Below are 22,868 nucleotides of genomic sequence, written 5' to 3' on the forward strand. Positions count from 1 at the left end.
AACAACTTCTTCCTCACAGCCAAGCTCAATCTCCCCACTTCTAGTTCTGCTCCATCCCCCCCAGTCCCAGCACTCCCTGGCACCCTCCCAAGTCCCTCCCCAGCTTTCCTGCAGCCCCCTGCAGATCCTGGAAGGCCACAAGAAGCTCTCCTGGGAGCCTTCTCCTCTCCAGCCTGCACAGCCCCAACTCTCTCAGGCTGTCTCCATGGCAGAGCAGCTCCAGCCCTCTGCTCCTCCTCGGGGCCCTTCTCTGGACACCTTCCAGCACCTCCAGAGCCTTCCTGGGACAGAGGCTGCAGACCTGGACCCAGAGCTGCAGGTGGGGTCTGAGCAGAGTGGAGCAGAGGGGCAGAATCCCCTCCCTGGCCCTGCTGGCCACACTTCTCTGCATGCAGCCCAGGGTGTGATTGGAGCTGAGGTGGTAATAGAATTCCTTTCCTGCTCTCTCTCTCCATTTTTCTCCCTTTCTTCCTTGTTCTGTTCCATCCACTTTATTCTGTTAGCAATAGCCTCGAGGGCTTTTGATGTTTGGCCTTGTTTGTGCCTTTAATGTCACAACACAGGAATGATCAAATGAGAAGTGAGTCTCTCTTCCCCTCCAGTCAGAGGTACTGGGACAGGGATAGTTGTCCTCCTTGCAGCCTGTTCGTGAGGCCTTCCATGGCAGTCAGTGCCCCAAGGCAGCTGGCACCTGCCTGTGCACCTCTGCAAGTCCTGGCTTTGCCTGAAGTGTCCCCAGGAGCTGGACACAGGACACCACCACCCAAGACTCTGCTTCTAAGGAAAACCAGAGTGGCTCTCTGCTAATTACTGTAATTAACTGGTGCCATCTAAACATTAAATTATTCATCCTGCAGCAAGCTCAGCCACCTACAGCCCAGCTCCCTGGGTGCTGTGCTCATGGCATGGATGCCCTCAGGAAGCCAGCTGGGACAATCTCCTCACACCTCTTTCTGCCACTTCCAGGCCTGCTCTCACTCTGTGGGAGGCTTGAGGGGGTCCCTTATGGGGGCTGCATGGTGGGAATTCTGCCAACAGTCACCCAAAGAGCAGAGCCTGTTCCTGCAGCTCCCTTTGAGATGGCACACTGGGAACAACTATACCACCATGGCCTCTAGTTCAGGTCTGAACAAGGTCTCCTCAGCACCACGGAGTGCATCAGGCTGGGAGGGACCCTCAGAGGGCATCCAGTCCGAGCCCCTGCACTCAGCAGGGACAGCTGCAGCCAGAGCAGGCTGCCCAGGCACACAGCCAGCCTCAGCTTGAGTGGCTGCAGGGATGGAGCCTCCACCACCTCCCTGGGCAGCCTGTGCCAGGCTCTCCCCACCCTCCCTCTGCACAACTCCCTCCTGAGGGACAACCTAACCCTGCCCTGCTCCACTGCCAAACCACTGCCCCTGGGCCTAGCCCCACAGCCCCTTCTCAACAGTCCCTCCCCAGCCTGCCTGCAGCTGCCCTGCAGAGATGCAAATGCAGCTCTCAGCTCTGCCTGCAGCCTTCCCTTCTGCAGGCTGCACAGCCCCAGCTCTGCCAGCCTGGCCCCACAGCACAGCTTCTGCAGCCCTCTCAGCATCTTGCTGGCCTCCTCTGGAGCCTCTCCAGCAGCTCCAGGGCTCTCCTCTGGTGGTGTCCCCACAGCTGGACACAGCCCTGCAGGGGAGGTCTCCCCAGAGCAGAGCAGAGGGGCAGGATCCCCTCTCTGCAGCTCTGGCCACACTGCTTCGGATGCAGCCCAGGCTGCCCTTGGCCTTCTGTGCTGCCAGTGCCCATTGCTGGCTCCTCTCCAGCTTCTGCCCCCCAGCACCCTGAGTCCTTCTCTGCAGGGCTGCTCTCAGTCTCATCTCCCCCAGCCTGGATTGGTCTCCAGGGCTGCTCTGAGCTAGCTGTAGGACCTTGCTCTGGGCCTTATTGAACCTCCTAAGGTTCTCCTCAGCCACGTCGGCAGCCTGTCCAGATCACTTATTCCCCTTCCATCTGATGGGATAATTCCTCCAGGAAGAAGAAAAGGCAAAGTACAATCAATCTATGCCTAGAGCTCTGGAAGTCCTTTTTGAAGCCTGCTGCATCTGAGTGTTCCCTCTCTGCCCCACCAGGCAGCCAGTGGCAAACCAACACTTTCTGTGAGCCTGCAAGGGTGCTTGAGGGAGGACATCGAGCAGGGAACCACACATCCCACAGGACAGGGATGTGACCCTGCAGCCATGAGGAATTTCAGAGGGGTTGTCCTCTCTGACTAAAGCTGAACCTTGCTCACAAGCAGGGATGGTGTGTGAGGAGCTGTGTGACACAGAGCTCTGCTGGGGAAAGCCCTGAACGCCTCCAGAGTCCGGGGCTGTAGGAATCCATGACGATAACTCTACCACCACCGCAGGGCAGGCACAAGGGCTGCGGTCAGGGGGCAGTGCAGAGCAGGGGAGGTCAGGCTCATGACCACTGCCCAAGGTCTGCTCAAGGACAGGAGGGGTCACACGCCCAGCACGCCAACACCCACTGCTGACCTCCCTCTCCCCAAAAGACAGCGCTGCAGAAGGGCCAACAACCTCCAGCATGAGCCCTGGGCCCCAGCACCATGCCCTTGCTGGTGCCAGCCCAGCCCCGTCCAGCACCGCAGCCCGGGCGGACGCCCCGCACCCGGAAGGCTCCGCGGCTGCTCCGGCACCGGACCGGGGCCATTCCCGGCGGCGCTCTGCCGAACGGAGCCATCAGTTACGGGTTCCGACGGCGCTTATCGCTCATCCCTCCCTGCTTGCTCCGGGGGAGAGCCGAAAGAAGCCGTAGCAGCGACGGGCGGCCGAGCCGAGCCGAGCCGAGCCGAGTCGAGCCCCGCAAAGCCCCGCCGGCCTCTGTCCGTGTGTCCTGCCGCAGCCCCGGGGGAAGCTGCCGCTTTAGAGGATGATTTCTATCTGATAAGGTCCATTCACTCGCCCTGACTGTCAATTGGATCGCAAATGCCTGATGAAGCCTTTTCGGTCTCTTTCCCCCTCCCTGTCCTCTTTCCTTCCTGCTCGCTCCCCTTCCTGCACAGGCAGACGGAGCCTGGTGTTGGAGCACAACTAGAAGTGGGGAGATTGAGCTTGGCTGTGAGGAAGAAGTTGTTGCCCATGAGGGTGGTGAGAGCCTGGCACAGGTTGCCCAGGGAGGTGGTGGAAGCCTCCTGCCTGGAGGTGTTTGCAGCCAGGCTGGAGGTGGCTGTGAGCAACCTGCTGTGGTGTGAGGTGTCCCTGCCCATGGCAGGGGGGCCGGGGCTGGATGAGCCTTGAGGTCCCTTCCAGCCCTGGGAGTTCTGTGGTTCTGTGATTCTATGGTTCTGTGTCGTGACCTAATTTAATGTGTTTGCCTTCCCATCCCCCAAAGGAAAACCTGTGTTCCTCCCTGGAGGCTGTTTGCCCTCTGTGGCTGGGAGCTGAGGTATCACAGCGCTGGGCAATTTGTTTCCCCAGCCCATCAGGCCCCTTCCCCGCCTGGACCTCCCCAGCTCAGGGCTGCCTAGCTGGCACTGCCAGCTGTGATTTGTTTGCAGCAGCTGCCGGCGCCCACCTGACAGCTCCCTCCTGCTTCCCGTGCAGCTGGCACCACACTGCCTCCCACCACGGCCAGCTCCTCTCCCTCCATGCTCGGCAGCTGCTGGTGGACATCTCTTACAGATACACAGATTCATGGAATGGGTTGGAAGAGACCTCAAAGACCACCCAGCTCCATCCCCCTGCCACTGGCAGGGACCCCTCCCACCAGCCCAGGCTGCTCAAGGCCTCATCCAGCCTGGCCCTCAACACCTCCAAGGAGGAGGCAGCCACAGCCTCCCTGGGCAACCTGTGTCAGTGTCTCACCTCCCTCATGGGGAAGAATTATGTGCTTCCTGGGTCCCTGTTCGTGGCTCTGGTGTGTCACAAGACCTTACCACCTCCTGTGCCCCCCTGCTGGGGAGAGCAGGGCAGGGTGCCAGCTGCCAGGGAAGCAACTGGGAAAAACATGGAGTGAGAGGAGGACAAACCCAGGGCACAACCATTTCTGATTAGTCAGCTTATGCAGGAAAGAATCAAGCCCTGTGGAGGGTGACACCAGTTGGTACAGGAGGATGGAACTGCCTCTGCTGACAGCAGCCCTGGCAGGGGCACTGGTGTCAGTGCCAGGCAGTGTGGCACCAGCATCACCGTCTGGCACTGAAGTTGTGACACCAGACAGAATTGTCCCACCTGGGACAGGCAGGACTTGTGCCACCAAAAATAACCAAGCAGGTGTGGCATCCACTATGGGCAGCAGGGAGGAAACACAGAGCAGCCCCCTTGGCATGGTGGGAGACTCCTGAGTGCTGTCCAGCCCTAGGAGCTGGACCATGCAGCCCCTGAGCTGGGTAGACAACTGGGTGGTTGGTCTGGGGGCTTCCCTTCACCCCCAGCCAAGGGCAAGCCAAGCATAGGGAGCAGGAATGTGCCCATCCTCACACTGCAATGTGCCCAAACCAAAGGCATCACAGAGTCCCAGTGTGCTGGGGCTGGAAGAGACCCCTGGAGCTCACCCAGCCCCCCCTGCTCCAGCAGGGCCCCCACAGCAGCTTGCCCAGCAGCACAATGCCCAGGGGGGGTTGGAAGCTCTTCCACACAAGAAGACTCCACAACCTTTCTGGGCAGCCTGCTCCAGGCCTCCAGCACCCTCACACCAAACAGGTTTCTCCTCCTGCTCAGATGCAACCTCCCAGCCTCCACTTTGTGCCTCTTGGCCCTTGGCCTGTCCCTAGGCACCAGTGAGCAGGGTCTGGCCCTGCCATCCCTCACCAAGTGGTCTCCAGGCAGCACAGAAGATACTGCAGCAGCTGCCTGCACGCTGAGCCAAGGCACAACATCAGCAGCCCAGGGGAAGGTGCCCAGGAACCTGTCTCCATCCTGGGTGGTCAGGCAGCTGCAGACCAGCATAGCACCAATACTGCTTGTGCCCAACCACCACCCCCCCTGGGTGACACCAACACTGCTTGTGTCCATCCAGCACCATCCAAGGCCAATGCCAGTGTCTAACCACCAGTGTTGTGCCCAGAGGCTGCTGCCACTTCACACCCTCAGGATGCTGCAGGCAAGGTGCAGAGTAGGGTGGATGCCAAGGGCACAGAAAACAAGTCCCCATGGTATGAGGGACTGTGTTCAGGGTCTTGGGGGAAGCCCTCAATGGAATCCAAGCATCATTAGAACCTCCACCCAGCACAGATGGCAACAGATGCAGCGCAGGTGAGACCACCCCTGCAAGGCAGCTGGGAGGGCCTGGGTCCAGCTCCGTCAAAATGAGGATCTCAGTGTGCAGGTGGTGAGGGGGAACTCTTCTCTCTGGAGCAGCTAATGACAGACAGCTCAGCCCACTGCAGCTGTAGGGAAGGATCCTTGCAAAGCAAAGGACAACCTGCATCAGCAGGAGGAATTCAAATCAGCACTTGCTGACCCTGCGGAACCTCATTCCCTCCCCGGGCTTCATCTCATTAGAGTCACTGCAGCTCTCCCCAGGAGCAGAGATAACTCCAGCCAGCACTGACGGAGAGGGGCTGGACGTTATTAAAGGGACCTCCAGTGCTTCCCTGGGACTCCAGAGGGGGTTGATTTCCCTTTAACCTCTGTGTGGACCTGCATGACTCCACCTGTTCCCCCTGGCCACCCGCACCAGGCAGAGTTTGGTTTGGGAGGCTTTAATGCACTTTGCCGCTGCCACTTCCTGGCCTTTGGCACCAGAACCACAGAATGCTAGGGGCTGGAAGGGACCTGCAGAGATCATCCAACCCAACCCCCTGCCAGAGCAGGGTCACCCAGAGCAGGGCACACAGGAACACACCCAGGCAGGTTTTGAGTATCTCCAGAGAGGGAGACTCCACAACCCCCCTGGGCAGCCTGCTCCAGGGCTCTGCCACCCTCACAGGGAAATAATTCTTCCTCCTGTTTCCAGGGAACTTCCTATGCCTCAGCTTCCACCACTGCCCCATGTGCTGGCACTGGGCAGCACCCAGCAGAGCCTGGCTCCACCCTCTGGGCATCACCCTGCACATCTTTGTCAGCAGCAATGAGGTCACCCTCAGGCTCCTCCTCTCCAAGCTACAGAGCCCTCAGCTCCCTCAGGCTCTCCTCATGAGGAAGATCTTCCACTGCCTGCAGCAGCTCTGTGGCTCTCTGCTGGGCTCTCTCAAGCAGTTCCCTGAGCTCTTTCTGGAACTAAGGGGCCCAGAACTGGACACAATATTCCACATGTGGCCTCAGCAGGGCAGAGCAGAGGGGGAGGAGAACCTCTCTGACCTACTGACCACAGCCCTTCTAATCCAGGATGCCCTTGGCCTTCTTGGCCACCAGAGCACATTGCTGGCTCATGGTCATCCTTCCACCCCCTAGGACCCCAGGTCCTTCTCCCCTTCACTGCTATCCAGCAGATCAGTCCCCAATCTATCCTGCTCCAAGGGGTTGTTCTTTCCCAGATGCAAGACTGTCCCCTTGCCCTTGTAGAAATTCATTCAGTTTCTCCTTGCCCAATTCTCAGGCTGTCCAAGTCCCACATTCACCTTTCCATGGCCAAGTGGTTGTTCTCCTCCTGAGTTTGCCCCTAGGCTTTCTCTTCACAGCTGTTTCCCTTGCAACTCAGATCTGCAGAGGCTTCCAGCCTTTTGAACATCACTTCCATGGTGCAGAAGACCCCAGGGAAGAGCTGGAGGTGACAGTATCAGTCCCCATCAGGTACTGTCAGGTTCAGGTCCTTGTGTGGGGTGAGAGGAATTATGAGGACTTCTGTCCCCGTGGGACTTCACCAGTGGCTGATTCCTGCACTCCATCTCTGGCTACAAGAAGTGTTTGCCTCCTGCCAGTGCCCCAGAGCATGGGCATCCGAGAGCTCCTCAGCTCCCACACTCCTACACCAGTGGCCATCCAGTCCCCCTTGAACCCCATCAGCACTGTGACCCCCCCTCATCCAGCAAGTCCTCCCTGATGGGGATGGTCAAACCCCTTCAGACCAAAAGTGCCTAAACAGACCCAGGAAGCTCCAAGTAAGTCTGAGTGGGAGGAGATGCCAGCCTCTGCTCAGGAGGGGGGAGGCTTTTGCTCCAGGGCAGTTTCTCAACAGACATGTCCCAGGAAATTCTTCCCCATGAGGGTGGTGAGAGCCTGGCACAGGTTGCCCAGGGAGGTGGTGGAAGCCTCAGCCCTGGAGGTGTTTGCAGCCAGGCTGGAGGTGGCTGTGAGCAACCTGCTGTGGTGTGAGGTGTCCCTGCCCATGGCAGGGGGGCTGGGACTGGATGGTCCCTGAGGTCCCTTCCAGCCCTAACAGTTCTGTGATTCTATGATTCTAGGATGAGTGACACCCCATGAGCTTCTGCAAAGCCAGGACCCAGGTCCTCTGCCAGCAGTGGCTGCCACAAAGAGCTGTAGCCAGAGCTGTCCAACACTCCATCTGTTGAAGAGAGATCCTCCACTTCCAGGGAAGCTACAGGAAAATCTACTTCATGGTAATGAAGACTTGGAAACCCATGGCTGGAAAAGAAGGTTGACATCCCCATGACTAGCCCCTTGGCTGCAGGGTTCTCCTTACAACCCCTGCAGGACTGCCACAGGCTGGGGCAGCAGCTCTCACCACCCAGGGCTTCGGCCCAGCCAGGACTGAATCCATGGCATGGTGTGTAGCAGTGTGCCCAGGTGGCACAGAAAGCCAAAGGCATCCTGGCTGGGATCAGAAGTGCTGTGCCCAGCAGGAGCAGGGAGGGCACTGTGCCCTGGGACTCAGCTCTGGGGAGGCCACAGCTCCAGTGCTGTGTCCAGTTTGGGGCACTCAGCACAAGAGAGATGTGGAGGTGCTGGAGCCAGGGCAGAGCAGGGCAAGGGAGCTGTGAAGGGCCTGGAGAAGAAAGCTGATGAGGAGAGCCTGAGGGAGCTGGGGATGGTTAGTGTGAAGCAGAGCAGGCTGAGGGCAGAGCTCATGGCTGTCTCCAGCTCCCTGAAAGGAGGCTGTGGAGAGCTTGGTGCTGGCCTCTGCTCCCAGGGAATTAGTGACAGGACAAGAGGGAACAGCCCCAAGCTGCCACTGGGCAGCTTCAGACTGGACAGGAGGAAAGATTTAGTGCCAGCAAGAGTGGTCAGGGACTGGAATGTGCTGCCCAGGGAGGTGGTGGAGTCCCCGTTAGGGAGGAGGTGTTGCCAGGTGGTTTGGATGTGGTGCTTGGGGCTCTGGTTTAGGGGTGACCCTTGGAGAGTAAGGTGAGGGGCTGGACTTAGTGCTCCTGAGGGTCTGCTCCAACCTGGGTGTTGCTGTGAGTCTCTGATGCTGTGATTAAACTTCCAACCTCTGTGGATCAATCCATGGGAAATTGGTCACACCTCCCTGAGAGGGAACAGGAACCAAGCTCCTGGTTCAGGAACCAAGAAACCAGCTGGAGCCAAGCCCAACCCTGAGAACAACCATCACTGCAGCAGATGGGAGCCACCCATGCCAAAAGCAGGACCCCTGCCCAGGCAGGAGGTGGGCAGACTGAGCAGCTCAGGCAGCTCAGAGGGCTCTGCTGCAGGGGGGGTGATGTTTCTCCACCAGCTGGAATCCCCCCAGCGAGCTGCCCTCACTCTGGGAAGGAGTCCACCTGAGGAAGAAGCAGCAGATGCAGCACACCTCTGACAGCACAGCCCTGAGGCAGCAGGAGTCCTGGGCTGGGCCTGGCATAGACCAAAGGATGACACTCACCAGCAGCTGGAGAGGAGACCCCAAGTGAGACCATAGAATGTCTCAGGTGGAAGGGAGCTCAGAGCTCATCTCCAGCTTCCCTGCCATGCCCAGGCACACCTCTCAGCTACACTCAGCTGCTCAAGGCTTCATCCAGTCTGGCCTGGAACACCCCCAGGCAGGAGGCAGCCACAGCCTCCCTGGGCAGCCTGTGCCAGAGCCTCACCACCCTGGCACTGAAGCACTTCTTCAGTTCTGCTCCCCCTGGGCCCTCTGCCCCTAACATGTGTCTACTCTGGGATCCTTCTCAGCTGGCATGGCACAGAGGTGCCAGGAGCTTCCTGCTGCTGGGCTTCAGTCTTCTGCCACTTATCCTTTAGGTACAGCTCTGGATGGGCATCAGAGCTCTGGGAGAGAGGACTGAAGACAGAGAGCTGACCTCGGCCTTGCCCAGCTTTGAGCCCTCCTCAGGATCCTCAGGTCCTACCCCAGAGCACTCACAGCCCAGAGACCACCCTTGCCACCAGAGCATGCCCTGCACCCCCTCTCTGGCCCAGACTCCTGGAGGCACATCTGCCCCTCACCCTCCTCTCACTGCTCACCCAGAGCTGTTTCACCCCACTGTGGAGCCTCTGACTTCCAGTCAGAAGATGCTCAGCACTCCTCAAAATGCAGACCCTTCCAGGTGCCCATGACAGGTCCACCACCCACCCAGCTGTGAGCAGTGTACTGGAACCAGCCCCTAGCCTGCCACCAGCTGTGGGCACCGGGGGCAGTGTTCCTCTCGCCCTGGCCAGGGGATCACTGCTCACCCTTGGCTTGCCTGAAGCTCCTTCTGGTCACTAGCAGGTGGCTCATCAAAATCATTCTGCACATCCTTGTCACCCACCTGCTCCTCTACAGCTTCTCATAGAATCACAGAACTATGACCTTGAGGATCGTGGAGCCCAACCCTGAGCCCAGCACTGCCAGGGCACCACCAAGCCATGGCCCTCAGCACCACAGCTACACAGCTTGAAACCCCTCCAGCCATGGGGACTCCAACACTGCCCTGGGCAGCCTGGGACAGGCCTGGACAACATTTTCCATAAGAAGATGTCCCTAAGCCTGCCCTGGGACAATTTCAGGCCATCTCCTCTTGTCCTGTCCTTGTTCCATGGGAGCAGAGCCCAAGCCCCAGCTGGCTGCAGCCTCCTCTCAGGGAGCTGCAGAGAGCAAGGAGGTCTCCCTCAGCCTCCTCTGCTCCACACCAACCCCCCCAGCTCCCTCAGCTGCTCCTCCCCAGCCCTCTTCTCCAGACCCTTCCCCACCTTTCTTGCCCTTCTCTGCCCCTGCTCCAGCCCTCAGTCTCCTTCTGGCAGTGAGGGGCCCAGAGCTGAAGGCAGCACTCAAGCTGCAGCCTCAGCAGTGCCCAGCCCAGGGGCACAAGCCCTGCCCTGCTCCTGCTGCCCACACCATTGCTGCTCCAGCCCAGGCTGCTGCTGCCCTTCTTGCCCCCCTGCCCACTGCTGCCTCAGCTCCAGCTGCTGCCACCCAACACCCCACATCCTTTCCTGGCATGCAGTTCTCAGCCACTCTGCTCCCAGCCTGGAGCATTGTTGTGCTCTAAGGGCAGGATCCAGCCTGTCCCCAGGCAGCCTACATGGACCCCCCCTCACTGGGAAGGAAGAGACCTGCAGAGGAATCATAGAATCACAGAACTGTCAGGGCTGGAAGGGACCTCAAGGCTCACCCAGTCCCAACACCCCTGCCATGGGCAGGGACACCTCACACCACAGCAGGCTGCTCACAGCAACCTCCAGCCTGGCTGCAAACACCTCCAGGGATGGAGCAGTGAATGTGATGCCCGGCAGTGCCTGCTGCAGCTGGCTGCAGCTCTCTGCCTCGCTACGGAGCTCCCGGTGCCAGCCTCCAGGACGCTGTCCCTTAACCACCAGCGGCAAGCAAGCGGTCCCCTGCCAGGGTACATCTGCTGCAAGCCCACATTGCAGCAGAGGGGGTAGGGGGGTGGGAATGACACCTTCAGCTCTGTAAAAACCAACACAGGCTGTCTGCTCTGGCTTGCCCCTGTTGCTACCCAGCCAGCTCCCCGCTGGGCTACAGCCTGGTGACAGCTGCTGAGGAAGCCTCGGGAGCGAGGAGAACAAACGCGGGCAATGAATCACAGCCGGCGGCGCTCCAGGGCAGAGGGGGAAGCCCCCTCGCTCCCCTACCCAGAGGAGCCAGGACCCACCCGAGCAGCCCTGCGGCTGCAGGAGGTGAAGTTGAGGCAGGCGGCAGAGGCAACTTCCAGCGGCGGCTGCGGACCGGCGGCTGCGGACCGGCGGCTGCGGACCGGCGGCTGCGGACCGGCGCCCGGCGCGGCCGCGGGGCTGGCTGCGCAGGTGGCCTCCCTCCGGCTCTCCAAGTCAGGAGATGGCAAAGTTAATTCTGCCCCCTTGTGCATCTGCATCATGATACAGGAGCCGTCAGGAGGTGACAGCTTCCCCCCAGCTCCCCGCAGAGGCGGCAGGGAGCCTCGGGGGCACCTCGGTGAGCACCTCCGCGGCCCACCTGCCCAGAGGGGACCTTGCACTGAGCAGGAGTGGGCAGGGGACATGGGCACTCCGGGGATCCCCTCAGACAAAGACCCTGAAGGATCATTCTGTGCCTCTCCACACAGAACCACAGAGTGGTTTGGGTTGGAAGGGTCCTCTAAGACCACCCAGCTCCAGTCCCCTGCCCACCAGCCCAGGTTGCTCCAGGACCCATCCAGCCAGGCCTGGGACACCTGCTCCAGTGTCTCCCCAGCCTCACTGCCAAGAAGAGTTTGTTCAGCCCTGTGCCCCTGTCCTGGCTGTGGGCCAGGCACCAGCTGTGTGCCCACAGTGCCAGCCAGCAGTGGCATGCACAGCAGGCTCTGCAAGCTTTAAACACACACACACACACACAGAGGCACAGTCCCTGCACCACCACCCCCTCACCTGCCTGAAACTGCAGCTTTTCCCCCAGATCCAGCACACCGAGCACGACTCTGCCACCAGCAGAGTCCGTGGGCACTGTGGGTGCAGAAGCCTGACCTGGCTGGCAGAACAGCACTGCAGGTACTGATGTGGGGTCAGCAACCACCCTCTGCCTACTGACCTCAGAGCCTGCACCACAGACTGTGGTGTGCCCACTGCCACCCCAGACATGTCCATGATCTGGGCTTCAACTCTTCCCCACAAGCTGTCAGTAACTGAGGAGGATGCAGAGGTTGCCTTGGTAGGACATGGAGGCAGAACTGCTTCCCTGGCATCCTCCTCTCCAAACATCAGTGAATGCCCAGGACAGAGATTAAAAACAGCACCATAATTCCTGCAGTGGAACTAAGGAGCATAAGAAACATCCCTCGTGCCCTGGAGGCCAAGAAGGACAAGGGGCTCCTGGGGGGCATTCAGTGGAGTGTGTCCAGCACAGCCAGGGAGGTTCTCCTCCCCTTCTGCTCTGCCCTGCTGAGACCTCACCTGGAAGATTGCAGCCAGCTCTGGGCTCCCCAGCTCAGGAGGGACAGGGAGCTGCTGCACAGAGCCCAAGGGAGGGCTACAAGGATGAGGAAGGGCCTGGAGCACTGCCTGGGGAGCAGAGGCTGAGAGCCCTGGGGCTGTTCAGTCTGCAGAGGAGAAGGCTGAGAGGGATCTGATCAATGTCTCTCAAGAGCTGAGGGCTGGGGGTCAGGAGGCAGGGGACAGGCTCTGCTCAGCTGCAGCCTGCCAGAGGCCAAGGGGCAGTGGATGGCAACTGCAGCCCAGCAGGTTCCAGCTCCAGAGGCGGAGGAAGTTCTGCAGTGGGAGGCTGCCAGAGCCCTGGAGCAGGCTGCCCAGAGAGGTTGTGGAGTCTCCTTCTGTGGAGCCTTTGCTGCCCTGTCTGGATGTGTTCCTGTGTGACCTGTGCTGGATTCTCTGCTCCTGCTCTGGCAGGGGCTTGCACTGGGAGATCTTTGGATATCCCTTCCAATCCCTAACATCCTCTGATCCTATGATCCAGTCCCAGACAGCCTCTGGACTGACAGAAGCAACCCAGTGCCAGGGGCACCTGCAATATCACCTCTCAGGCTCTGCTGTGGATGCAGCCCAGGCTGCCCTTGGCCTTCTGTGCTGCAGGCTCACACTGCCTGCTCCTGGCAGCTTCTCCACCAGCACCCCCAAGTCCTTTTCCTCGGGGCTGCTTTCTGCCCCCTCCTACCCCAGTCTGAGGACTGTCATTTCACACACACACACACATAGCATCTGCCCTGCCCCCAGCCCATCCCTCCTGGCCACAGAGCCCCCTCCCCAAAAGCAGATGGCACTACCTTCCTCCCTCTTGCGCTTGTTGCTGTCGGTGCCAGGGGAGGCAATTCCCAGGATGCCACTGATGGAGTAGGAGGAGCCAGCAGAGTCGGTGCTGACAGAGGACACCTGGGTCACAGACCCCGTGGAGGCTGCAAGGCAAGGTCAGGAGGTCAGTGGGCAAGGACAACACAAGCAGCAGCATGCACAGGAGCCACCAACCTGCCTGGCATGAGCGAGGAAGGCTGAGGACCTGCTGCCAACCACAGCCCTTCCAGCTAAGGAAGAAGTTCTTCCCCATGAGGGTGGTGAGAGACTGGCACAGGTTGCCCAAGGAGGTGGTGGAAGCCTCATCCCTGGAGGTGTTTAACCTGCTGTGGTGTGAGGTGTCCCTGCCCATGGCAGGGGAGTTGGCACTGGGTGAGCCTTGAGGTCCCTTCCAGCCCTGACAGTTCTGTGATTCTGTGACCCTCACCCAACCCAAGCCAGCAGGGGCCACAGCAGCAGGGGTGGGAGCAGAGCACAGTCACTTCTCACTCCATCCTGAGGGCACAGGGCTTGCTGGGCAAGCTGCTGTGGGTGCCCTGCTGGAGCCAGGGGGGTTGGGCTGGGTGAGCTCCAGAGGTCCATTCCAGTGTCACAGTGCTTCTGTGACCAGCAAGGTGGATGCAGCTGACTGGGACCACAGCCATGCAGAGAAGGAAACCTCCACATCTTCCCATCAGGGTCCTGGTGTAGGAACTGTCACAGGAACCTTATGGGAGCAGAGCAGCCTGCACAGGCTGAAGGAATCCTCAAGCATGGGGGCTCTTCTGCAGGGCCACACTGCAGACCCCCAGCCACAGCCCACTTGGAGCTGCCTGAGGCTGAGCAACCTGCTCCTCATTCCCCACCCCTGCTCAGTGGACCCCAGGCCCTGGGAACCAAAATTTCCCTTCTCTATTCATTCCTCTCAGGGAGACACATAACCCCAAGCCACCACAGCATGCTTCCCCTCCTCTGGGATTGTTCTGGCACTTCCCACAGGGAAAAGCTCAGGGCACACACACAGGGCTGTGGTGTGAAGAAGCCCTAAGGGCTCCTGAGCTTGGTGCCTCCCAAGGTGGCAAGGAGCTCACCCATGCTCTGGCAGCTTCCATGGAACAAGGAGGAGAAGGAAACAGGCCTGAGCCCTGCCTGAGCCCCCTCCAGAAGCACTCCATCACCTCTTGAGGAGGGCTGCAGCTGCCTACCCTGCCCAAGACTGTGGCTGAATTAAAAGTTTGAGGAAGTTTTGCTCCCTCTTCACTCAAAGGCTTGCAAGTGCACAAAGAGTGCTGGGGAGGGATGGTTGATAGATGAAAGAGAAGGGGGAAAAAAAAAACCCACATTCAAAACTACTTACTGACTAATGATGCAGAAAATGTTATGAATAAGTATCCCTTTCTTGATTTATTACTTTAATTATCTGACATTCTATAGACCCCCATTAGTAGGGAGGAGTGGGGTGTGGGGAGGGGTGGGGGTGGGTTTTTTGGTGGTTTTTCTTTTTTTTTTTGGTGGTGGTGGTGGTGGTGGTGGTGGAGGGGAGCTCTTAGATTTCAATTTTCTGTCTGGTGGTGAAAGCTATTTATCATAATAATCAGTAAAATTCAAAACCTTTCCAGCAGTATTTATAAAACTCATTGGCTGTGTTCAAGCCCTTGGAGAATGACAAAGCAGCAGCCATTAGCACGTGTGCTGGGGTGTTTTATGCAGAATTATCTGTCCATAAGAGTGATTAAAAGTTCTTTAGAATATTTGTAATCCATTATGCTTGCTCCTCTCCCCCCCACCAACCCCCCTTCTTTGTAAAAGAAAGAAGAAGAAGAAGAAGAAGAAAGAAGAAGAAGAAGAAGAAGAGGAAGAAGAAGAAGAGGAAGAAGAAGAAGAAGAAGAAGAAGAAGAAGAAGAAGAAGAAGAAGAAGAAGAAGAAGAAGAAGAAGAAGAAGAAGAAGAAGAAGAAGAAGAAGAAGAAGAAGAAGAAGAAGAAGAAGAAGAAGAAGAAGAAGAAGAAGGAAGAAGAAGGAAGAAGAAGAAGAAGAAGGAAGAAGAAGAAGGAAGAAGAAGGAAGAAGAAGAAGGAAGAAGAAGAAGGAAGAAGAAGAAGGAAGAAGAGGAAGAAGAAGAAGAAGGAAGAAGAAGGAAGAAGAAGAAGGAAGAAGAGGAAGAAGAAGAAGAAGGAAGAAGAAGAAGAAGAAGAAGGAAGAAGAAGAAGAAGAAGAAGGAAGAAGAAGAAGAAGAAGAAGAAGAAGAAAGAAGAAGGAAGAAGAAGAAGAAGAAGAAGAAGAAGAAGAAGAAGAAGAAGAAAGAAGAAGGAAGAAGAAGAAGAAGAAAGAAGAAGAAGAAGAGGAAGAGGAAGAAGAGGAAGAAGAGGATGAAGAGGAAGAAGAAGAGGAGGAAGAAGAGGATGAAGAGGAAGAAGAAGAGGAGGAAGAGGAAGAAAAAGAGGAGGAAGAAAAAGAAGAGGAAGAGAAAGAAGAAGAAGACGGAGAAGAAGAGGAAGAGGAAGAAGAGGAAGAAGGGGGAGAGGAAGGGGAAGAGGAATAGGAAGAGGAAGTTTTCCTTACCTATGCTGTGGCTGGAGGCTGGGACCTGCTGGTTGGGTGGCTGCTGCACCTTGGTCCTTATGATCCTAGGGGGGGATGGGAAGAAACAAACCACTTGGCATTAAGCATCCAGCTGCAGGATCAGGCTCTGCATTTCTGGCTCAGGGCATGGACACACACACAGAAAAAATGCCTCTGAAATGCATTATAGGATCATAGAATGGCTCGTGTTGGAAGGCAGCTCAGAGCTTTTCTCCTCCAACCACACACCATGGGTAGGGACACCTCTCAACTGCTCATCCAACCTGGACTTGAGCACCCCCTGGCAGGAGGCAGCCACAGCCTCCCTGGGCAGCCTGTGCCAGAGCCTCACCACCCTGGCACTGCAGAACTTCTTCCCCAGCTCCAGTCTGACCCTGCTCTGCCTCAGCTCCAAACCATTCCCCCTGCTCCTGTCTCAGACACCCTCATGAGAAGTCTCTCTGCAGCCTTCCTGCAGGATCCCTTCAGGTCCTGGCAGGCAGCTCTGAGGGTTTGCATTTCTGAGTCTTGGCTCACAGTTCTCTGACAGAAGATTTATGCTGGTGGCTGCCAAAAGCCAGAGTCATCTCAGCCTCAGATCTTGCAAACACTCAAGGTTTAAGCCCTCTGCTCTAGGCTGCCTCCTGTCTTTCAGGATGAGCAGGGTGTCCTGGTATCACAGTACCAGAGTACATCAGAGGTTGGAAGGGACCTCCAGAGATCATTCAGCCCAAGGGCAGTCTGCACAGGAATGCATCCAGGGGGGGCTGGAAAGCCTCCGCACAAGGAGACTCCACAACCTCTCTGGGCAGCCTGCTCCAGGCCTCTGCCCCCCTCACACCAAACAACTTTCTCCTCCTGTTGAGGTGGAACCTCCTCTCTTCCAGTTTGTGTCCATTGCTGCTTATCACTGAGGACCACCCAAAAGAGCTTGGCCCCCTCCACCTGACCCCCAGCCCTCAGCTATTGACAGACATTGATCAGATCCCTCTCAGCCTTCTCCCCTCCAGGCTAAACAGCCCCAGGGCTCTCAGTCTCTCTCCACAGGGCAGATGCTCAAGGCCCCAGATCCTCCTCCTGCCTCTGCTTGGACTCTCTCCAGCAGGTCTCTGTCTCTGGAACTGGGGAGCCCAGAGCTGGACACAGGCTTCCAGGGGTGGTCTCAGCAGGGCAGAGCAGAGGGGGAGCAGAACCTCCCCAGCCCTGCTGGCCACACTTTGCTTCCTGCACCCCATGGTATCACATAACTAAGCCCTTCCCTTCAAAGCACAGGAGGTGTCATTCCCCATCTGCAAATTCAGCAGATATCCCTACACACCCCAACCACTCATCTGGTAAAGGCTGTGCTTACTGTGTTCCTCATCTAGAGAGGTGTGACTCCTTGCTGGCTCTCTTACCAGAGCAAAAGCTGGAAGGAGGGGGCAAGCCTCCACATAGCCCCCTCCAACACTACACCACAGCAGCAAACATCCCAAGCTCCACTCCAAAAGCACTTGGACTTTACACCACCACAACCATCCAAGGCCACGTCCAGTATAGGATCACAGAACTGTCAGGGCTGGAAGGGACCTCAGGGACCATCCAGTCCCAACCCCCTGCCATGGGCAGGGACACCTCACACCACAGCAGGTTGCTCACAGCCACCTCCAGCCTGGCTGCAAACACCTCCAGGCAGGAGGCTTCCACCACCTCCCTGGGCAACCTGTGCCAGGCTCTCACCACCCTCATGGGCAACAACTTCTTCCTCACAGCCAAGCTCAATCTCCCCACTTCTAGTTCTGCTCCATCCCCCCCAGGCCTATCACTCCCTGACACCCTCCCAAGTCCCTCCCCAGCTTTCCTGCAGCCCCCTGCAGATCCTGGAAGGCCACAAGAAGCTCTGCTGGGAGCCTTCTCCTCTCCAGCCTGCACAGCCCCAACTCTCTCAGGCTGCCTCCATGGCAGAGCAGCTCCAGCCCTCTGCTCACCCTCATGGCCTTTCTCTGGACCATATTCATATCATATTTTTCTAATTATCCCTTGGCCACCTGTGGAAAGATTGATCCTGGGTGCACCCAGGGCTGTGTTTTCAGCTCCAGCCCCTGCCAGCAGGGATGTTTGGGTGAGCAGTACCTGCATGCTCCTCAAGATGCAGCAGAGTTTGGTGCTCTGCTGCCATTGAGGACCTCATCCTCACCATCCATGGAAAGAAGTATCCACAGCTCTTTGGGCCCAGCACCCCCTCCTCAGGGAGCTGCATGCTTCAGGCATTGGAATGTGCTGCCCAGGGAGGTGGTGGAGTCCCCGAGGCTGGAGGTGTTTCAAGGTGGTTTGTATGTGGTGCTTGGGGCTCTGGTTCAAGGGTGACCCTTGGAGAGTAAGGTCAGGGGGTGGACTTGGTGCTCCTGAGGGTCTGCTCCAACCTGGATGATTCTGTGGGTCTGTGATTCTCTGATTCTGGATCCAGACGTCCCAGCAGGATGTGGTCTGCACCCTTGGGTGCTGGGACACACCTGCAAGGCTGTCCCTAGGCCATCCTGGTCACACAGCCTGAGAGCTTGGGCACTGTGGGAAAGGACCTGCCTAGGCACACCAAAACTCTGTGGATTAAGCAGTGCTATGGAAAGCTGAACCACCAGGCTGCCATTACTGGGAGTGCCTCTGCTGCTGCTTGTGATGGTGCCAAGGAAGAACTCAGAGGTGCAGGTAGCCATCTCTGGGCTGTGTTGAGGGCAGCTGCTAACAACAGCTAGGGAGAAGCTCCACCAAGAGCTTACCTGAGGATGCAGTGTGGAGAAAGTAAAGCTGTGGCCTGAAATGCCTCTGTAAAGGAGGCAGTCCTGAAGCAGGACCCCAACAGGCAGGCAGGAGCCAGCTGTTCATGCTCCATGCCGCTCCCCACCTGCTGCACTGCTCCAGGGTATGCAGTGCTGCTGTGCCCTCTGCTCCCCTCTGCACCCAGGAAGCTCTGCTCCCGCTCCTGCCTGCCCTGGCTTGGCACACAGTGAGAGGAGGTGGGGTACAAAACACAGAACCATAGAAACACAGAGTCATTAAGGCTGGAGAACAGCTCTAAGCTCACCTGCTCCAACCACCAAACCAACCCCACCAAGGGCACCAAACCCTGGCCCCAAGTGCCATGGCCACAGCTTGCTGCAACACCTGCAGCCATGGGGACTCCACCACCTCCCTGGGCAGCCTCTGCCAGTCCCTCACCACTCTGGCACCACAGAAATTGTTCCTCATGGGCACCCTCAACCCTCCTCTGGTGCAGCTTGAGGCCATTTCCTCTTGTCCTTTTGATAATTACTTGGGAGAAGAAGTCAACACTGGCCTCAAAGAGGTGGTGTAAGGGCAGGTAAGGAGGAAGGAGTGAAACAGAGCTGGCATGGGGGTGCCCTCCAGGAATAAAGAGCAGTTTTCTGCTTGGATATCACCCTGTGAGCCAGGGGAGGAACCGGCAGCACCTGACCCCATCCCAGAGGCAGGCATAGAATGGCTTCAGTTGGAAGGGACCTTAAAGGCCTTCTCATTCACACGGTCTGCTGCTGTCCCTGCCCCCTCCCATGACACTGCAGGCTGGTGGGGGCCAGGCCTGTCAGTAAGACATCTTTCAGCTGCCAGCCCCAGAGGTAAGCTGCTGGGTGTTGGTCATCTTCAGTAGTTGGGTTCTCAGGCAGCAAATGATCACCCAGCCCAGTGTAGGGGTCATAGAATCTCAGAGCTGTCAGGGTTGGGAGGGACATCAAGGCTCATCCAGTCCCAACCCCCCTGCCATAAGCAGGGACACCTCCTTGCCCCCCAGGCCTATCACTCCCTGGCACCCTCACAAGTCCCTCCCCAGCTTTCCTGCAGCCCCCTGCAGATCCTGGAAGGCCACAAGAAGCTCTCCTGGGAGCCTTCTCCTCTCCAGCCTGCACAGCCCCAACTCTCTCAGGCTGTCTCCATGGCAGAGCAGCTCCAGCCCTCTGCTCCTCCTCGGGGCCCTTCTCTGGACACCTTCCAGCGCCTCCAGAGCCTTCCTGGGACAGAGGCTGCAGACCTGGACCCAGAGCTGCAGGTGGGGTCTGAGCAGAGTGGAGCAGAGGGGCAGAATCCCCTCCCTGGCCCTGCTGGCCACACTTCCCTGCATGCAGCCCAGGATCTGCTTGGCTCTCTGGGCTGCCAGTGCACACTGGGGGCTCAGGTTGAGCTTCTCCTCCATCAGCATCCCCAAGGCCTTTTCTCCAGGGCTGCTCTCCAGCCAGTCCCTGCCCAGACTTATAGTGGTGCTTGGGATTGCCTCAACCAGAATGCAGGTTAGAGGGGGCTGTGCAAGCAGCTTTGGTGGGCCCCTGCATGAGCAGGGGTGGGAATGAGGCCTGCAGCAGGCAGCTCTGCAGCCTGGTGAGGGAAGGGTGTCCCAGGGCCTCCTGACTCAGGGACATCTTCATCTTCAAGGGGGCAGCAGAGGCTGCAGCGCTCCAATGCTGCTGGGCAGCTCCCGGCTTGTCTGAGCAAAACTAATCACAGTGATTAATTAAGCCTTAATCACACCCAGTTGCTCCTGCTGTGGAAGAGTGGCCTATTATTAATATTAATTAATGTTATTAATTAATAATGATAGTTACTATTCGATCCTGTGCATGGGGCAGCAGCTCAGATTCCTCTGCCCAGAGGCAGCCCTGGGCGTGTGCTAAGCCCAGCCTGCCCCAGCAGCCCAGCAGCTCTGTGTTTGGTAACACCTTCCCACTGCTCCCACCATGAGTTCCGTGCCAAAACAGCACCAAAACATAGGGGCAGAGACATGGAGCACCCAGGTGGGCAAGAAGGGCAGCAGCAGCCTGGGCTGGAGCAGCAATGGTGTGGGCAGCAGGAGCAGGGCAGGGCTTGTGCCCCTGGGCTGGGCACTGCTGAGGCTGCAGCTTGAGTGCTGCCTTCAGCTCTGGGCCCCTCACTGCCAGAAGGAGACTGAGGGCTGGAGCAGGGGCAGAGAAGGGCAAGGAAGGTGGGGAAGGGTCTGGAGAAGAGGGCTGGGGAGGAGCAGCTGAGGGAGCTGGGGGGGGTTGGTGTGGAGCAGAGGAGGCTGAGGGAGACCTCCTTGCTCTCTGCAGCTCCCTGAGAGGAGGCTGCAGCCAGCTGGGGCTTGGGCTCTGCTCCAATGGAACAAGGACAGGACAAGAGGAGATGGCCTGAAATTGCACCAGGGAGGGTTAGTTTGGCCATGAGGAACAATTTCTGTGGTGCCAGAGTGGTGAGGGATTGGCACAGGCTGCCCAGGGAGGTGGTGGAGTCCCCATGGCTGGAGGTGTTGCAGCAAGCTGTGGCCGTGGCACTTGGGGCCAGGGTTTGGTGCCCATGGTGGGGTTGGGTTGGGGTTGGACCGGGTGAGCTCAGAGAGCTTCCCCAACCCAAACAATTCTATGATTCTTCAGGAGCAGATCACCTGGAGGTACCTCAGAGGTGATCCAGGTCCCCCTCTCTCCATAAGAGGGGCTAGAACAGGGCAGGAGCAGTGGGGGAAAGCTCCATCCTGTGCTGTGCAGACCACCAACTCCTTGGCTTCACTCTTCCTGCAGCAGATGGGAACTGTAACCAGACCTTTTCTGATGGGCTCAGGTCTGTGCTGACCAGGCAGCACCAGCTCTGCACCTTGGTGGTGACCATGGGCAGGGGTCTGCATCCACAGCGTTTCACAGCCCCACCAGCCGAGCCTGGAAGCTGCATTTTAAGTGTGAGGATGACTCCTGCAGCAGGAGCCAGGAGGTTTGGATGTGGCTCCCAGGTTTCCTAGGAGCCTGGTCTAGGCTTTCAGGATGCACTGCTGTGCTGGCACAGGACACATCTCTGGGTGCACAGAATGAGTCCAAGAGGTGCTGTGTGCTTCTGGACAGAGACTGCATGCCTCTGAGAGAAGAGAAAGACCTTAGCCTTGGTTGGAGGCCAGAAGGAGATTTGCAGCCAAAAAAACCCCAGCTTGGTGATGGATCCTGAAACTGGGGCTCCTGATGCACCAGCAGTGTGAGGATGCTGCCCACCTGGACAGGCCCAAGAGCACCACAGAAGGGGGAAGATGGAAACAAAGCACAGCTGGAAGCTGCTTTTTCTCTGTTTTCAAGAGCTGTGTCTGCCCTTTGGGTGGTGGTCTGGAGGAGGCTGGGAGCCCTGACAGACACAGAGCCCCTCCTCGTGGTGGGGCCCGAGCTGTCATGGGAGCTCTGTTTGCCCTCAGTCACCAGAGGTCAGTCAGAGGAAGTTTTCCTTCACTTTTCCTGCTCCCTGGCTTGTTTCCAAATAATTTTCAGAACTGAAAATGCCACATCTGAGGGGGGCACCACCTCCCAGCCTGGAGCCTCAGTGAGTCACAGATCCATAGACTCACAGAATGGGTTGGACTGGAAGGAACCTCAAAGCTCATCCAGCTCCAAGCCCCCATGCCATGGGCAGGGACACAGTATCACAGTATCACCAAGGTTGGAAGAGACCTCAAAGATCATCGAGTCCAACCTGTCACCACAGACCTCATGACTAGACCATGGCACCAAGTGCCACATCCAATCCCCTCTTGAACACCTCCAGGGACGGCGACTCCACCACCTCCCTGGGCAGCACATTCCAATGACGAACGACTCGCTCAGTGAAGAACTTTCTCCTCACTTCCAGCCTGAATTTCCCCTGGCACAGTTTGAGACTGTGTCCTCTTGTTCTGGTGCTGGTTGCTAGAGAGAAAAGACCAACTCCTTCCTGGCTACAACCTCCCTTCAGGTAGTTGTAGAGAGCAATGAGGTCTCCCCTGAGCCTCCTCTTCTCCAGACTAAACAACCCCAGCTCCCTCAGCCTCTCCTCATAGGGCTGTGCTCAAGGCCTCTCCCCAGCCTTGTTGCCCTTCTCTGGACACCTTCAAGTGTCTCAATGTCCTTCCCAACCTGAGGAAACACCTAAACACCTCCTAAACACCTCCCACCAGCCCAGGCTGCTCAAGGCCTCATCCAGCCTGGCCTCAAACACCTCCAGGGAGGAGGCAGCCACAGCCTCCCTGGGCAACCTCTGCCAGGCTCTCCCCACCCTCACTGCCAACAATTTCTTCCTCCTCTCCACTCTCAGTCTCCCCTCTCCCAGCTCCAAGCCATTGTCCCTGGTCCTGGCACTCCCAGCCCTTGTCCAAAGTCCCTTCCCAGCTCTCCTGAAGCCCCTTCAGGGACTGGGAGGCTGCTCTGAGGTCTCCCTGGAGCCTCCTCTTCTCCAGGCTTCACAGCCCAAATTCTTCCAGCCTAGCCCCACAGGGGAGGTTCTGCAACCCTCTGCTACTCTTGGTGGCCTCCTCTGGAGCCTCTCCATCAGCTCCAAGTCCTTCTTGTGCTGGTGGCACC

The 22,868-nt window shown here is 57.9% G+C and overlaps 1 protein-coding gene across 2 annotated transcripts in view; it reads right to left on the minus strand.

Annotated features, from left to right (window-relative positions):
• PAX5 (paired box 5) overlaps window positions 1-22,868 on the minus strand; it is a 142,761-nt gene that overhangs the window by 104,754 nt on the left and 15,139 nt on the right. For both annotated transcript variants that reach the window (XM_054178165.1, XM_054178166.1), the window contains exons 4-5: window positions 15,541-15,605; window positions 12,977-13,105 (exon numbers count right to left, since the gene is read on the minus strand). In XM_054178165.1, coding sequence (XP_054034140.1) covers window positions 12,977-13,105; window positions 15,541-15,605 — 194 coding nt within the window. The remainder of the gene's footprint in view (window positions 1-12,976; window positions 13,106-15,540; window positions 15,606-22,868) is intronic.

Source organism: Dryobates pubescens, chromosome Z, assembly GCF_014839835.1.
Source record: "Dryobates pubescens isolate bDryPub1 chromosome Z, bDryPub1.pri, whole genome shotgun sequence".
Taxonomy (NCBI): Eukaryota; Metazoa; Chordata; class Aves; order Piciformes; family Picidae; genus Dryobates; species Dryobates pubescens.